Source organism: Nothoprocta perdicaria, unplaced genomic scaffold (genome assembly GCF_003342845.1).
Source record: "Nothoprocta perdicaria isolate Ctin4 unplaced genomic scaffold, notPer1 scaffold_61, whole genome shotgun sequence".
Classification (NCBI taxonomy): domain Eukaryota; kingdom Metazoa; phylum Chordata; class Aves; order Tinamiformes; family Tinamidae; genus Nothoprocta; species Nothoprocta perdicaria.
In genome coordinates this window covers 3962864-3980746 of record NW_020455877.1, presented here as the reverse complement: position 1 = coordinate 3980746, position 17883 = coordinate 3962864, and the positions used below count along the sequence as shown (strand labels likewise).

The window sequence follows — 17883 nt, the reverse complement described above, 5'->3', positions numbered from 1 at the left end:
TTAGCCAACAAAGATTCTTGTTCTTTTTACAGCCTCCTGAAAAAGAAGGTGGCCTACCACGTCATGTTGGAAATAAAACTGAATGTGCCTTGCTGGGGTTGCTCTTGGATTTAAAACGTGATTATCAGGATGTAAGAAATGAGATACCAGAAGAGGATTTATACAAAGTATACACCTTCAACTCTGTTAGAAAATCTATGAGTACTGTGTTAAAAAACTCTGATGGCAGTTTCCGGATATTCAGTAAAGGTGCCTCTGAGATAGTTCTTAAAAAGTAAGAGCAACTACTGTCATACTGCGGCACTTTAACTTACTTAAATGTTGTGGTAGCTGAAGAGACACTGATTAAAGAAAAAAAAAAGTATTTGGTAAAGATATAAAGTTTTTGCCTTGTTCATACGAAGTATACCAGTCCCAATACCTTTTCTGTAGCTGGAAGCTCCCTGGTTTCTCTCCCTCAGTGGTTCTACATTCTGCAGGAAAGTGGGCAAGTAGCATTTGAATTGTCTTCATTCCACAGACACTCCTCACCCCTCTAAAAATAAACAAAACTTTTAAAAGTATAGCAGGTCATTGCTTTAAACTATTTTGATAGGGGAAAGTATCTGTGAATTGTTCTGCTTCAGCTTTAGGTGTGGTTAGTGAAAACGCGGACCCATGTCTGTGAATTCTCAACAGCTGGTATGGTCAAACTCCAGGAAGGGCTCATGCCTTTGAATAGTGTCTCTGAACACAGACTACCTTCAGCTTCAAAAGGCAGTGCAAATCAGTGCCAAGCGTCATCATTTTAATAAAGCATTGAACTTGACCAGCTGAGAAACTTACTATTTTTAATGTGAGAAAGTAAGTAGTTTCCTTATAAATCTGCCCCTCTATCACTATAGAGGTTTTCTAGAGATATTAAATTTTAGGGGAGAAGTCTTTCCCAGCAGTCCTATCTTCGGTGTTAAGAAGGATTTGGCAGTTTCTAATCAGGTGAGGAGAGAAATCATACCTACCTGCATCTTGTTTTCTTGTTTCTTGGTCACAGCAAATAGCTGTGACCAGTCTGTTTTAAGACTGTTTGTCTTAATGTGCAGTGTTAAGCACAGATGCACTTAAGATGAAATTTGGATGCTCTTGGAGTAGTTGAAACTCTAAAACTTCTTAAAACTATGTACCGACTAGGAAAAACATATTAGCAGCATTAGCCATTTTCTTTACACAAAACGTGTTCAGTGCATGAAATGAATCTCAGAGCTTGTAACATGGTTTGCCAACTGGACTAGCCATTCCTTACCACCACATCTATGACTTTATTATTGAGCATTGAAAGTGCATGCATTGCTGATAACGGTAAACCTAAAATAAATGCTGTTTTTTTGATACAGAAAAGATTTTTCTTTTATCTAAAAGTTTTGAATCAAATATTTGAAGCAAGTTTCAGTTAAATCTACATAAAGCTTATTGGCGTCCATTTATTCATCTTATAATGCTTTGAATTCATCCCTGATTTCATACATAGAGTCCAATAATTGGAGTTAATATGGGATATCCTGAGTGGATGCTAGCTGACATGTGAACAGATGACCTAAATTGAGAAATTAGGATAGACTTCAAATTTCAGTTACAATAAAAATTACAAACTCTTAATTAAGGTCCTGCTTCATCTTCGTTTCCAGACTGAAGTGAAAACTTTTAATAGGCTATTGCATCTGAGAATTCAAACCCTTTGACTAGAACTTTAATAGCAGTTGTCTAGCAGATTATACTGTATGGCTGAGTATCTTTAAGTGTCAAAACAGTGTTTTCCAAGTAAATGCTCTTTTTGTGGAAGAACTTTTCTAAGGACACAGATGGACAAAACAAAATTCATTGTTCAAATTCCCTGGCAGTGTCATGCTTATGGCAGCAATACTGATGCAGCACATATGCTTGCTGTGAAAGCAGTGGTATCTGCAATAGGAAAAAAATGTAGCGCATACAGGAATGTTAGTCTCAAATCTTGCTTATAAAACTGCTTAGAATCAGATTAAGTATTTTTTCTTTTTTTAGTGTGTTTTAAGAACTTCATGCCAACATATCCTCTGGGGTTATAAAAGCTAGACTTTTTTTTTTTTTGTGCAAGCTTTACTACTTTAAGGAAAGCATTGGTTCATCATAGTGCCAGAGATTGCTGTCAGTACTTATAGCTATGTAAGCACTGCACTTCTTGTACTAGGAAACATATTGTACTTGTGAGATTTGTGCAACAGTTAACAAGGTGGGATTATGTGGTTGATCTTGAGGCTGAATTGACTAACTTAGCAAGCACAGATGTTAAAATCTGTTAACAGGCAATAGGGAAATTGATATTTCTGGGAGGTGAGTAATACTTGTCTCTTAAATTTCACTGGGCATTTTTTTCATCATAGGATGATCCACCCACTCAGTTAATGTTCTACAGCTGGACTGTTTTGCAATTATGAAACGATTAAGTGCATATGCAGAAGATTACCTTGGATCTGCTGTTATTGGTTTTTTCTTTTTTTAGAGAGTTCACTGAAAATGAAATTCATGGAAAAATTAACTGGGTTTAACCAATAAGCTGTTTTCCACAAAAAAAAAACCACAACAAAAAATCTGGTAGCTACTTAAACCTTTTTCCTTTTTTTTTTTCAGGTGCTTCAAAATCCTGAGTGCTAATGGAGAACCAAAGGCATTCAGACCTAGGGACCGTGATGATATTGTAAAAACGGTAATAGAGCCTATGGCTTCAGAAGGACTCAGAACCATCTGTCTGGCATTCAGAGACTTCCCAGCGGGGGAACCTGAGCCAGAATGGGACAACGAAAATGATATTGTTACTGGTCTGACATGCATTGCTGTTGTTGGGATTGAGGATCCTGTGAGACCTGAGGTAGGGTTACTGACTAAGCTGTGGGGAGACTGTTAAACAGATGTTGGTTCATGTTGTTCATCATGTAGGGAATGCAAGGAACTGAATTGCAGTTGTAAGTCTAAAGCACAGTTAATGAAAATCTAATTTCTTGAGGGGGAGGGGAGTTAGTGGAGCTATAAAAGCAGATTAAAACTTCTTAACGTCACTTATGCCGGGTTACTGAAGCTCTGTACAAACTAATGACTTAAGACGCTTACTAAGCAGCATCCTGAGTAGCTGGAATAGCTTCGTTTTTTTACTGCTAGAAATACAAAGACTGTTGTTGAGGATAATATTAGCCATTTTACTTGCTGACAGCTTTTCATGGGGAGTGAAAGGGAAGAACAATTGTCACCTAAAGGGAAGGACTTTGGCTTGCAGTTGAGGACTTGGAGGGCAGTATATCTTAAAAACAGTGAAAGCTTTATGCTGCGTGTAGGTGGGCCTCTAATCCTTGTTAGTATGACTTCACACTAAAAGTCAGAGGCTAAAAACTGCTTCCTTATTTTCTCATAATCATAAATGAGAAGCCAGAACTTCATGGTGTAAATGTACAACAACCTTTAAATATTGCAGTCTAACGTATGATTATTTTCTAGCGTTGCATTATTTGATTTTTTTTTTTTTTTTTTAAGGGGAGGGTGGGGGAGAGGGAGTGGGAAAGAGAAGCAACAAACTTTTCAGAATACCAGTTTGTGGGTTTTCAGAAGGATTAAGGTAAGCTACTTAACTCATATTCCACCATCTATGTTGATGTTTGTTTGGTTGATGTTGGTACTGTTTGTTATAGAATACCTGAAAATAAGACTATCATGTTTGAGACAAAAAAGCTTCCTTACGTTCACATGTCTAGATTTACTTAGCTAATGTACCATCCGTAAGCTTAGAATATTTTTATTTATTTATTTATTTATTCTGCATATAGGTACCTGATGCAATAAAAAAATGTCAACGTGCCGGCATAACTGTGCGTATGGTCACTGGTGATAACATTAATACTGCTCGTGCTATTGCATTGAAATGTGGTATTCTGAATCCTGGTGAAGACTTTCTGTGTTTAGAAGGCAAAGACTTTAATAGGAGAATACGCAATGAAAAAGGAGAGGCAAGTATATTGACTACTGAAAGCAGAAGGTTAGATATTTTATTCAGGCTCCTAACTGCAAAATTTAACAATTGCTGTTTTTGCAGATAGAACAAGAGCGAATAGATAAAATTTGGCCAAAGCTTCGTGTTCTTGCAAGATCATCTCCCACTGACAAACACACGCTAGTAAAAGGTAAATATCCTCTTTCAAAAACACTAAACTGATGGTTTTGCTCTCTTAAAACTAATTATATAAAGTATCCATTCTTATTTGAGGTTCTGCATAAGATTCTTTTCCTAGAATATAGCCATGATCATTAGCAGTGAGAAATGTCCATGAGGGAGTCATCACTTGCCAAACAGTGTTTATTACTTAAGAAATGAAACCAACTTAAACTATCTGTTGTGATTGCTTCGTGACTCTGAAGAAGATGAAACTGGGTTTTTTTGGTTTTTTTTCCCTTAGCTTTAGTCTGTGCTATGTTGTCAATATTGAACTATAACACTGAGATGTTATTGCATTTTAGGTATAATTGACAGCACGATCTTTGAACAGAGGCAAGTTGTGGCAGTGACTGGTGATGGTACCAATGATGGTCCAGCACTGAAGAAGGCAGATGTTGGATTTGCTATGGTATGACTTTTCATAATCTTCAGTATTTTAATCCCTACTTTGCTAAACCACCTTATCAAATCACTTTTGAGAAAACTGAACTGCCTTACGTTTCTAGTTGCCTGATACGCAACTAAATTAATGTAATTGAGTCAGCATTCCTCTCACTTTTCACTGCACTCTCCCTCCTCAGTCTTTCAATTTAATTGTGTCTTTATTCGGTGAAAAATGTTGATGGTGATGTTGACTGAATAAAGCGTAACCTCGTTGATGCTCAGTCAGTTGCAAATCAAAATCTTATTATAGAAAAGTTTGTTGCAAAGTGTAGCAATGCTGTACTATTACTGTGGACTTAAAATTTCAGTAATGAGAGCTGCACAACATATGGCAAAATGACTGTTTATGGTAAATAGCATTTTGTGTTGACTTTCAGTAAGACTTGCATACAAGACTTTCATGGGATACATTTGTCCATCTTCCATTAGATAATGAGATGGGGAGATTATCATTACGGAGACTACTATTTGATGTTTAAATTTTTTTTTGAAGGCTGTTCTAAGGAACATTCCCAGTACAAGTTTGAAATAAAGTGTTTTATGACAAGTCTAGGGCTTTCATTTGCCTGTGTGGTTCTTATTTGGCTTCCTCAAAATTCTCAAGCAAGCTTTGAAACAGTAGCCTAATTCAGCTGTTAGACAGGGCCTATGGAAAATTAGTGGCTAGTGACAGAACTGCATATTCTAAGCTTACCTTGTGTTAATCATCACTGTGTTAAGCATTAATTTATTATAATGTCCTGCACAGTGTATAGCAATTATGGGAATCTTATTATCACTTTGTGCTTTCTGGTCTGACCTTAAGGAATGAAGGGGACAAAACTTCAATTCCCTTCCAGATAATGATTATCTTTTTTGATATGGCCTTTTATTTTATTTTTATTTTATTTATTTTTTATGTTTTTATTTTAAGAAATGTCTTTGCTTCATTCTGTATTCTGCAGACAAGATCATCTTCTATTTCATACTTTTTCAGCTAGCATTTGGCAAACAACAGCTATAGAAATTTCCTTAGAAAACCTGATCACTTTAAACATCTAGTTTGTAAACCAGACTAAGATGTTTTTACTCAAATCTGGTTTAAAATGCCTATGAAAATAAAACTACCAATATTGGATTCCTATGATATGCAGATTCCTGGAATAAGTGATAGTTAGTGCCTGGCATACTTTTACTTGAAACAGATTGATCTTATCAATTAAAGCAAACCGTTTTCAAGTGTTAATACTAGGTGGAGGCATGTCTGAAGTATGCGGACTTTGCTTTTCTTCTCTTTTTATGCATTTAAGATAGACTTTCTGAATTTACTCCTGCTTTAAGATTCCTCCTCAGCCCTCAGGTGAGAAGATATGTAAGAGGTTGCCAACAGGTCACTCTTTTAAGACATTTTAGCAAGGATTTTTTTTTTAAAACAAAAGCAAAGATCGTTCTCACTCTTGGAGTGCATACAGATGTGCTGACTCAGATGCTTTTCTTGGAGTGAAAAAATAAGGGAAAGAAGAGCTTTCATGCCACTTGCAGGGAGCAGTTTTCAAAAGCCTAACTTACAGATTTGACAGCTACACATGAAATGTTCTCTGGACTGTAATGACTGTTTGTTTTTCTGGTTTTCAATAGCTTCTGTAGTCGGCACTGCAAGGGAATATTTATTTTCATTTTCCAGAACATGGGTGCTTCCTGCAGGTGTCATCTATGTTTATCTGTGTAAGAAGCTCTTTAACTGCTTATCTAATTAACACTTAAAATAAATAGCATATAGTAGATGGCTTAAGGACACCTTTTTGAGTTGTACACCTAGCTGTGCAGGCAACTCTTTCTTAGCAAAATAATCAAGAATAAAAATCATTGCATTTGTTATTGAAATGAAACAGTTTGCTTCCAGTATTTCAAAAAGCAATCCTAGAGAGGTATGTGTTAGACATAATGCAGAAGTTAAACTGTTTAGATACCTTAGGAGGCTATGAGTGTTTAAAAGCTTACCGGTGGTGTGCACAGTCTGCGCTTGGTAGTTTCCAAAGCGTTTGAAGATGTGAGTGACATCGCGCCCTTGCGCTGGCTGCAGTGGGCGGCCGGGCCGGGGCCGCGGCCGCGCTGCTCCACCTGGCGTCGGCGCGCGCGCGAGCCCAGGGCCCTCCTGCTCTCCTCGGCCCGCGTTTACTGCTGCCGCTTGCTTTATAGGATATACAGCTTAACTTGACTTCTCAACTTGGATTCCTGGAGATTTAAAACCTGTTTTAAAAAGATGAACCCCAGAAACAGCCCCACAAGGAGCTAGGTTTTTATAGGGAGTCTTAAAATGTTCTGTAACCTATTTGTAGCTAGTGCTTCCCTTCAGAATTCTGCTAACTTGTGTTTATTAACAAGCTACTAGTTGGTTACCCCTTGAGCTGCCTCCTTTTCTCTAAATTTTGAACTTGGTACTGTGGGCTTTTTAAACTGTGTAATCTTGATATGTGTTGATTCTTCAAATAAAGCTAAGAGGAGGCTAGCTCGGGACTTCTTGAAACTCTCTCCTCCTCTTGAACATAACTGGATTTTAACTTTGCTTTAATGTCCTCAGAACTGTTAGTATTTTGATCTGCTTGATGTCAAGTGATGTTCCTCAGTTTGCTTCTGTTTTGTAGTGAGTCTCATTGCCTATAGGTCTTCAAGATTTTAAGAACAGAGCAGACTCGTCACGTTGGCTGTAAGGCTGACACCAGTCTTTCTATATTGTGTTTGATTCATCAGTCTGGATTTAAAGTATGCCACGTTAGCAAGGAACTGTATATCCTTGTGTAGCAGGGAACAGTCACGTAGCCAGTGTGATAGCTTCTGCTACGTAAGTCAGTGCATCCCCTAATATTCCACGCTGTTCTTCTTTCTTTTTCTACCAGGGTATTGCTGGAACAGATGTAGCTAAAGAAGCTTCGGATATTATCCTTACAGATGATAACTTCACAAGTATTGTTAAAGCAGTTATGTGGGGACGAAACGTCTATGACAGTATCTCCAAGTTTCTTCAGTTCCAGCTCACAGTCAATGTAGTAGCTGTAATCGTTGCTTTCACAGGAGCTTGCATAACACAAGTATGTATTGGTGGTGGAGTGTGTAGCTAGTAAAGGTTGGAATTGCCTTCACTGATTAACTCTTGAATTCAAGCATTCAGTTAAATACTAGCCCAGAGAACATAATACTGTGCCAAATATGTCCATGTTGTTTAAAAAATGCCTTTAATAGCTGCAGTTTATTGACTCACGTTGAAGAATTTATTATCTATCGTTACAGGATTCTCCACTTAAAGCCGTGCAGATGCTGTGGGTAAATCTCATAATGGACACATTAGCTTCCCTCGCCCTGGCGACAGAACCGCCCACTGAAGCCCTCCTGTTGCGGAAGCCTTACGGTAGAAACAAACCTTTGATTTCTCGTACAATGATGAAGAATATTTTGGGTCATGCATTCTACCAACTCGTAGTGGTCTTTACACTCCTGTTTGCTGGTAAGAATAAGGAAGCTTTTATAGTATTGTGACAGTAGCTGTGATAGAGATCACTGTTCTGTCCATGTGTGTATAAAATCTTACCAGTTGAACTGCTAAGAAATGTCTCCTATATACAGGTGAGAAAATTTTTGACATCGATAGTGGAAGAAATGCACCTCTTCATGCTCCTCCTTCAGAGCACTATACCATTGTATTTAATACATTTGTGATGATGCAGCTTTTTAATGAAATAAATGCCCGAAAAATTCATGGTGAAAGGAATGTTTTTGAAGGCATCTTTAACAATGCAATCTTCTGTACGATTGTTCTGGGGACCTTTGTTGTGCAGGTCAGTAACTGAAGGGCTGCGGCTCGGGGTGGGGAGGCAGGTGAGGGCTCTGCTTCATGTGCTGCTGTGCTTGCTTACCCCCAAAGTACTAACCCACCCCATGTTTCATTTCTGTAACGGCAAAAAGGCTTCAATGTCAAACACTAGAAATAGCTCAAAATAGCCTTCTGGTAAGTAAGGCCTCTTTTGCACGCCGCAAGAATTGAAGTGTAGAAATACTTGTTTTCCCTTTATAAATCTCCTGTCTCTGATCTTACTGTTGTAGTCTTACTAGAGAATGTAGTGAAGGTGCATACTCCTCTGTAGTCAGGACTCCTGTCCATAGTATTTGCCCATGCACCTGAACAAAGGCCAGTTTTAAATGGTACTGTAGAAAACTTACATTGAATAACTTATCGTCTTGGTTATTGAGATTGGAAACATGATTCAACTTCAGCAATTCAAACTTAAGTATCGATTGTGTCCTTCAGAAACAAATGTTTTCTATATAAAATTCTGCTGTGCCTTAGTGCTTATTTTGATATGAATAACCAACCCCTGGTATCTGGGGACCATCTATTTTTGTATGTAGGATGATTTGTAAGAGTTAGTTATTTAACTCGATATTTATGAACAAGATGAATTATCTGAAATTGATCAATTTAACATGTGGATATTTACAAACAGCAAGTCAAAACTGCATCTAAAGAAAGCAGTTTACGTGAGGTGGCTTTGCCTTATAACTGGCCTTTAAGTTTTGCATAATCATTAAAAATGCAATGAAACAACAACAACAAATTGTATTGCATTTTTACAGACTTTTTCCCATTTTGACTTAAGAATTATTCTGGATTTATGAAGTTTTAGTCCAATCTTAAGCCTCTTAAATTTTGGAATTCCATAAGAAAAACCAAAGTCTTAACAATTCAAGCAATGCAGATGTATACATCTTTGCTTCATGTAAAGTTAGTTCACCTTCTTATTCTCCCAATTTTAGTTTGCTTTAGAGCATACTCTCTAAGCTACTTCCACTTTCAGGGTTGCCAATATAGCAGGCTGTTATTGTGCAACAAAACCAGTGTGCAGAAATTGTTCCCGATTGCAACTAAGTTCATGTTGACTGAATGCCTTTCCAGCTACATAACTCTTGAGTTGCGTGAAGTGACTTAATTATCAAAATAATACATTTTTGGACTTTGCAGTTCATAAACATCTTAATAATGGCCAATATTGTCTCATTTCACACTTGCCATGCTACTTGAATTGCTGCTTCTTCAGGGCACAGACTTTCACACATATAACTCCTATGCAGTGGGATACTTTGCTCATCAAGGCCTGTTCAGCTTCTTGTAATAAATAAGAGCTTATTTAATTTGCTTTGGAATTTATTTTTCACCCTAATTCTTGTCATGTAAGCAGTTGTGAGTCTGCAGTCTTGCATTTAACACTGACAGAATGTATATTAATGTTCTTTTTGACTCTTTCAGAAATGTTTCTCTTGTGGAGCTAAGATTTGTTAACAGTAGAAGTTTATTGGTGCTGAGATTGGCATTCATATGATGACTAATCATTGTAAATATGTAACAAAGTAACATCAAATACATCTTATAAGTGTCAGATGAATGAAAATTGCAAGCATGAAGAATGGTGGCCAGCAGTTTTTTCCGAATATAACACTTGAAGAGTAATAGTTCTTGAAATGCTGAAAAACAAGAGAATATTTTAAAAGTAGCTTCACCTGCTGAGACAATAGAGGATAAGGTTAATAAGATGGAAAGCTATATAAATTTTAGTGTAGAATTCTGTCTACAATGATGTTGAAGCATGAAGGAATTTTCTAGTACAAGGTCATGGATTCATAAATTACGCTGTATGTTGACTATGATGCTCCTCTTCACAGATAATTATTGTGCAGTTTGGTGGGAAGCCTTTTAGCTGCTCCGAACTCTCGATTGAACAGTGGCTGTGGTCCATTTTCCTGGGCATGGGAACACTACTCTGGGGCCAGGTAAACCAGGTTTTTAAAATGTCAAATATATACTTGCTTTGGTGTGTTTGCATTCTCCATGCAGTGTGCTTTAACAATTCTCAAAGCCTCTTCTTTCAGGGGGATCATATGTATACACAGAATTTATACATACATAAATACTGTTTAATCTTATTTAGTAAAATTCTTATTTGGATATTCCTTATTATGGCTTTCTTGATCAGTTATATTTTGTAACTGGATGCTGTGGTTGGTATATATTTAGTAACTTTTAACCAGAAGCAGTTGTAGTTACTTCTTAGATATGAAATTATATTTTTAGTCAAGTACTAGAATAATTTCTATATAAATTCAGATGAAATTAAGATTCTAATGTTTAAATATGTTAATATTTTTCTTGAAGATCAGAATTGCTTGTACTTGATGGATTTTGAATTTTTATTTAAGCTTCCTTAAGCAGTAGCAAGAAATGCAGCAAAACTCAGCAATACTTCTATTTTTTCTTCAGTATCATAATTATGAAATAATAAGAAACTTCTTCAAACCATTAGACAATTGTATTTTTGATTTTTCATTATTACTGCATGCACCACAGTACTCACAAGCTCCCACCTTACTTGCATAAAGATTAGAGGTACCTAGTTTTTCATTATTTAATGGCATGTGTATATATACGTTTCATAGATGATGGATGGATTCCCACTATGACCTATTCCTTTTCCTCTCTTCCATTTTGTGAAGAAAGTTTCAGTTTTCAATATGAAACTCTCAGAGTAACTTTTATTTGCAAATACACGCATAGATGCATATTGAAACAGCATAAGCTTTTTAGGAGTAAGGTGCTCTGGAAAATAAATTATTTAAAGAAATCAAAGAGTTATCCTGATGAGGCCTAAAGGTACCTCAGAAAACAATCAAGATGACTTCAAACACCTTTCAACACCAAAGTGTCTTCATGCTGCTAGTGTAGTTCATGCTGCTTCACCATCTCATTAAGGGAGAAGAGCTTTTTGCTTTCTGAGAATAGAATGAACTTGGTTGTCCTTTCTTTGGATTCTGTTGACGTGTGAGCTTGGTGCGTTCATAGTAGCAATTTCAGCCTAAAGGCCAGTTTCTCTTGCTTTTGGACAGTTGGACAGTCCTTTTTCCTCTGCAGCTGCTGAAAGAGCCTTCTAGGTTTGTGAGGCACAAGGCAAGGAGTCTTGGAACTGAACCGGATCTGCTAGACGGCACATACCAAAAGATGAATCCCCCTAACTGCGTAGTTCACCAGAATAGCCCTGAAGGTGGAGACAAAAAAGGAAGCTGGAATGACCACAGAGCTTGTTTAGTTTGGGCTAGATGAATGAATATCCAACAAGTAGCAAATCTGTGGTGTGGGATAATGGTTCTGGAAGCATCGCTCCTCTAGCAAATGGACTGATATCTTCCAGGTGACAAAAGAATATGTGTCCATTTTGTGTTTCTGAACTAGCTGCAGCTACTTTTAATGAAATGCTGTAGTTTTCAATTAAGGGACAGGGCCCTTTTCAAACTGAAGTTCCTGAAGGCTCTGCAGTAAGTATCTAGTAGTGCTACCAGGCACGGTCTATGGTATTAATGACTATTTCAGCTTTGACTCCTCCCTAGTGTAGTCAGGTAATCCCACAGTAGATTTTTTTGTGTCTAGAAAGTATTACTTAGGTTTGTATTCAAAATTTAACCGCACACTACTGTTGAAATGGTAAGGAAATTCCCGGCTTTGCAGCTATTTGACTGAAGTGATCCACTTGTTTCTATCATTTCTCTTTAAACTTTGCTAATGATGAACAGGATATTTTGTTAAGCCTAAAGTCTGGTATTGTATTTATTAAGTTAACGAAAAAAAATCCTGATTCCTATTTTTATTCACTGTTAGTTGATTTCAACAATTCCAACCAGCCGTCTGAAATTCCTTAAAGAAGCGGGTCATGGAACACAAAAGGAAGAGATTCCAGAAGAAGAACTAGCAGAAGACGTAGAGGAGATTGATCATGCTGAGAGAGAACTACGTCGTGGTCAGATCTTGTGGTTTAGGGGCCTGAACAGGATACAAACTCAGGTATGGTCTTGGAAAAAGGTAGGACACAGTGGCTGTTCTGAGGGAATGTTTTTCCTCTTCATCCCCAATCCCTTGACTGAGATGACAGTTCTAGATCGTGTGGCTGAGACTTTCAAAAGGGGGTATGGATGGATGGATATTCCCTCAGGGTTCTCCATTTTTCTTCAGCTCTACATGTAACTCTTGCCTGTGTATCTGCTCTTTAAAAAGTGCCTTTTTTTTCTTTACTTTCTGTGTGGTATAGATGGGATGGTCCTTTCTCTTGTTCTCTCTCTCTCTTTTGCTGAGCAAGCTGTCACAATCTCTGATTCCTTGCAGATGGATGTAGTGAATGCTTTCCAGAGTGGAAGTACCATTCAGGGGGCTCTAAGGCGGCAACCCTCCATCGCCAGCCAGCACCATGATGTAACAAATATTTCTACCCCTACACATGTAGTGTTTTCCTCTACTACTGCTTCTACTACTGTGGGGTGTGAGTGTGTGTTCCTAAAGTGCATGAAATTAACATTTCCTAATTCACATACCTAACGTTTCTCATTTTCTCCTTAGTATTTAAAAATCATCGTTCAGGCTTTTCATAAAGCTTTGACACAAAGTGGAGTCCTCAAGACTTTTTTTCTTAGAGGGCTGAGAACAGGTGGAACAGTTGCAACAAAAGACTTTCATATGAAAGCTGTGAGCCTGCGCATCCTGTGCCTTCATCCATTCATGTGCAGAGGGATTTTTAAGAGAAAAACAGGAAAACTGTTGTAAATTTTCGAGTATATGCCTCTTAGGGTGACTTATGTTAAATAAGTTGAATACTTGAGAATCATGAAACTAGACCAACAAAAGCAGGTGTCTTGCACTACGGCACATGCGATACTTCAAAAGGTAAAATAAGTAGATGGAAAAAAATGATATTATAAAAAATGAATGTACTTAGGACATGGAACACTAAACATATTTTCTTTGTAGCCCGTAAGGAAGTTCTGAATCTCTGCCTTTGTTGGATTTCTTTTACTAAATAACACAACTTTCTCAACATCAGGATTCAGGTGGCGAATCAAGGCTTCTAAAATGCATACAGGCAGAAGAAACATAATCAGCTAATATAAAAAGAAAAAAAGTCTTAAGCATTCAGTGGTGAAACTTTCATTCAGATTTGAATGATATCTTTTTCCTCTCTAGGTTCTTCTGGCAGCACTTCATAAGCCATCAGTGAGAAGGAAGTTTTTGTCTCCACTTAATTCTATCCTCTTTATATTGTGCTCCAAGTGGCATTTCGGTTTCAGCCTTCATTTCTGTAGAGGATAGAGATTTAATTACTCAGTACATAGGCTTAAGTTCTGGGATTTGAAAATGTAGAACAAGTTATAGATACTAATGTTAGTATTCGATTATTGCTGAAATAATTTTCCATCCTAATTGCATTACATCCTATACATCACATTTTTAACCTTCTTCTCTAACTTACTAGAGGCTGGTTAAATTTTTTTTTTTTTTCCTAAAATAGTTGTCCCTTGTGGGAAGACTGCTTGCTTTTTCTTTCCCCCCACTTCTCTCCAACCCTTTAAAACTTTCAGATTGCTGGATGGATGAAGATCCGTAATTTCAGGAGCTGTCTTAAAGAAATGTCCTCTTCTGACAACTTAATTTTGGCTTGGCTAAAATAGGTGCTTGTACAAGCTCACACATCTCTTGTTCTCCATTGGGAAAGAAGATGTTTCCCCATCTTGCAGTAGTGTTGAGAGGCTCAGCTCACACATTTGTGTACCTCAGAAATGCTAAACGAAAAGTAGATTTAACAGTAAGGATGGGCAGGACCGTATTTCCTTCTTAAAAATGCTAATGAGTAACCTATATCCCTGCATACACTCAAGAACGTTAATGAAGCATTTGCAGATTGTCTGGAGAGCAACTTTATGTCATGCTGACATTTGAACAGAGTCTAAGGGGTACTGCAACATGACATTGCTTCAAAAGACCAATTTAGATAAAACACTGCAGTAACAGGGCTTTATTTTTCCTCTCCCCATTAAGAAGCACTGCCTATTGCTAGACTGGCCAACTTCTGATAACTAACATGTATTAAGGAGAAGCAGATGTATGACTTCATTGTGTCTCTTTCAGAGAGTTGTTTCCAGGAAAATAGTTCAGATATTCCTGTGAAGTCAGGTTGCAACTCTTCAGCAGCTAGGAGTTTTTGGAGTGTGTGTTGCATTCCTTGCTATTCTGGAAGGCCTGGTGACAGCATAAATTACAGATAACAAATTGTTTTGTTTGCTCTTCACTTACGCAATTTATTTATAGTTACCTCTCTTGTCTGATAATCTTAGGAAGTTGAAAATAAAGCCTTCAAAACGCTAACTTTTTGCTTTCAAGTGTTAAGTAAGAATGCTGGTAGTCTGATTTCTGCCTTCATGGCCAGACTCCTTCCGAGTCTTGCATTTATGCAAATATTCTGTGTCAAGATCCAAACCATTTGTTTAGGATGCAGTCTGCTGAATCAAGCCCTTAATGTGGAGATGCTTATATTCCTGTGATAATTCCACCTGTCCCGTTCCGCCAATTTTTTTTTTCTTTGTTGCTGCTCATGATATAACCATCTGGAAGCAAGGGAAAACTAGTCTTATGGGCCAGTCATATTCTGTTTTACCATAAAAGTCAGTGGCACAGTGGGAGAATATCAGAGATGCAACATGCCAGAGAAGGGCGTTGCAAACATTCAGGTAGGCACAGTGTCACTGCTAATTTGCTTTGTAAGTGCCTAAACAGTTCATGCAGTGTCCTGGTCTTGGTTTAAAGCTCATGTGACTAAGTAGCTCCTTAAGAGTGTGCGCAGTTTCTTTTATGATGAGCATAGTAAAGCATCAGCTGCTGTCATAACCCTTTCCCAGGACAGTAACACTGTATTTCCTTTCCCCTCTGTACTGGTCATTGCCGTAGGACAACCCTACTTACTTTAATGCACTCTGTTGTCAGTGGGACCAAGTATAAAAATGCGGATTTGTGTCACTTCTGAGCAAACTGCTTTTGTTGGAAGTGCTCTTCAGGGGGTAAGGGGATTTCCTGCTTTTCTGGCCCGAAGTCGATATTGAAGAATGCCATCAGAATCTAAGACATACACAAGCGCTGACCATTAGGACAAACTTGCTGGTGTGTTTGGGGTATCCTCTCCATTTACAGTGGGGGAGACGGATGTATCTCAGCTTTGGAGGTCAGTACTTCAGTACAGCTTGACCTTCCAGCTTCATTTCTTCACCGGGAAGTCCATTTATACTTGCTTACAAAGGAATTCAGTGCATCCTGTATGGAAGTGCTCCTCAAGGGATACTTCTTTGAACTTGAATTAAATTCCCTTGAATGTGCTAAAATTCTCTTTAAACAGGACTTAGTATTTTGTAACAGTAGGAAGTTTATTATTTATTCTAGATTTTCTGCTCACTTCTGTTTATACCACAGGAACTTCTAGATTAGAGCTATACCTTCTTAGAGAATTCATGTTACTTAAAATTTGAGTTTTCTAGTGGTGTTTAGAATTGAGTAGAATGATACAGGAAGGGAAACTGAATCTTAGTGAAAGTGTTACAGGTCTTATCAACTCTTATCTAATATTTGCTTTATGAAGGTTCATGAATGAATCCTCAATACCTGTTGCTGGTCAGGGGCTTGTGTGGGCTTGGGAGGAGAAATGGGGCAGATGGTTTCAGAGGGTTTCAGCCTTCAAACTGCATTTTAAACAGCTTAAACCAATATCAACCTGGACAGGCATTGTTAGCAAAGTAAAGTTGTATTGCTTTTATTCTGTCTAATCTCATTCAAAAACAATTTAGTTAAAAATGTTGTAACTTTTTTATTTTGAGGGGAAAAAGGTAGTTAAACAATGAAAAGATCTGTAGTCTTCATGTTAGTATATTTTTTCATTAACTCAATGTAAATTAAAAATTTAGTTAAACTAAGCCTGACAGTCTTTTATACTTGGAACTTGTCATGGCCATATGGGAAGTGTATGATACACTGTGCAGTTTCTGGGTCTGGTGTTAAACTTGCAGGTCACTACTCAGCAAGAAACTTCCTCTAGTATGGTAAATGGATATATACTCGAATATTTACAGCTGTTACAGCAGTATCCTTTTTTTTGCATGACACTTTGTCTAGTCATTGTGCCATTCAGCTTACACTTGCTTGGCTTTTTCATAGTCAGTTGACATCCTAATTCCTAGCATGAGATTTAGTAACCTTTTTATCTTCTAACTTATTTTCAGCCTTTTCCCCCACTCACTATTAAAAAATCACTTGTGAAAAAGTAGATTCCAAAAACGTTGGCCTCACTTTCGAAAAACACTTAGCCCATGCTAAACAACTGAAGATTTTAGTGCCACGTCTGAATTTTTAGGCCCTTCAGCTTTTTGCAGTTCTCTCACAATTTTTATTCCTACTGTGTAGACTGGCAGTGCTCTACTGAACACTCTTCATTTTTACAGTTATTGCAAGTTCCACTGCATCACATACAGTTCGATTCACTCATGTCTAGCTGTTTGTGGATTCAAACTCATAAGAACCATGCCATTCCCAGAAAGCCTGCAGCATTTTAACAGTCTTTTTTCTGTTGTTGTTTCCAGATCCGAGTGGTGAATGCATTTCGTAGCTCCTTATACGAGGGGTTAGAGAAACCTGAGACACGAAGTTCAATTCACAATTTTATGACGCATCCTGAGTTTAGAATAGAAGATTCCGAGCCTCATATTCCCCTTATTGATGATACTGATGCTGAAGACGATGCTCCAACGAAACGCAACTCTACTCCCCCACCCTCCCCCAATAAAAATAACAATGCGGTTGACAGTGGAATTCACCTTACAACAGACATGAACAAGTCTGCTACCTCTTCATCCCCAGGGAGCCCACTACATAGTTTGGAAACATCACTCTGATTGTAAGCTGAATGTTAACACACTAGCTGCATTGTAAAGAAATTGAAACTGGGTCTCTTCACACATTATGATGGACAAGATGATTCTCTTGTCTTGGACTTCAACAGAAGACACACTTGTACGAATGTAGATTTATTTTTTTAAAAAAAAAAGCTTTCTGCCAGACTGGAGGGTGCTTTTCTGGGGGTGGGAGTAATAATGAACTCTGACAGATAAACAGTAACTCAGCATAAGTGACCTGTGGATCATCTGTTGTACTTAAGAATGGTCCTGAACAGTGTGTTAGCAGAGCTTTAGTTTATCTTGATCCTTTTGTGAGGGGAAGGCTGGGAAGGGCAAAGCAGCCCTGGATCATTGAATTGATACTTTAATTTCTGCTGTTGGCTGTTAATAATTTGGATTATTTATGTTTATAAATGATACAGATCTGTTTACAAGGTTTGTAGATACTTTTT

General features: G+C 37.7%; 1 protein-coding gene across 3 annotated transcripts in view; it reads left to right on the top strand.

Moving 5' to 3' along the window:
- The window catches only part of ATP2B1 (ATPase plasma membrane Ca2+ transporting 1), a 32736-nt gene extending 14853 nt beyond the window's left edge, over positions 1-17883 (top strand). The window contains exons 10-21 of one of the 3 annotated variants that reach the window (XM_026049745.1): positions 33-274; positions 2641-2878; positions 3825-4004; positions 4091-4178; positions 4513-4619; positions 7531-7722; positions 7922-8135; positions 8255-8466; positions 10346-10453; positions 12330-12512; positions 12831-12944; positions 17117-17883. In XM_026049745.1, the coding sequence (XP_025905530.1) occupies positions 33-274; positions 2641-2878; positions 3825-4004; positions 4091-4178; positions 4513-4619; positions 7531-7722; positions 7922-8135; positions 8255-8466; positions 10346-10453; positions 12330-12512; positions 12831-12944; positions 17117-17428 (2190 nt within the window). In that variant the 3' untranslated portion in view covers positions 17429-17883. Of the gene's footprint in view, positions 1-32; positions 275-2640; positions 2879-3824; positions 4005-4090; positions 4179-4512; positions 4620-7530; positions 7723-7921; positions 8136-8254; positions 8467-10345; positions 10454-12329; positions 12513-12830; positions 12985-17116 lie in introns of all 3 variants that reach the window. The other 2 variants (XM_026049744.1, XM_026049743.1) reach the window with 2 other exon arrangements.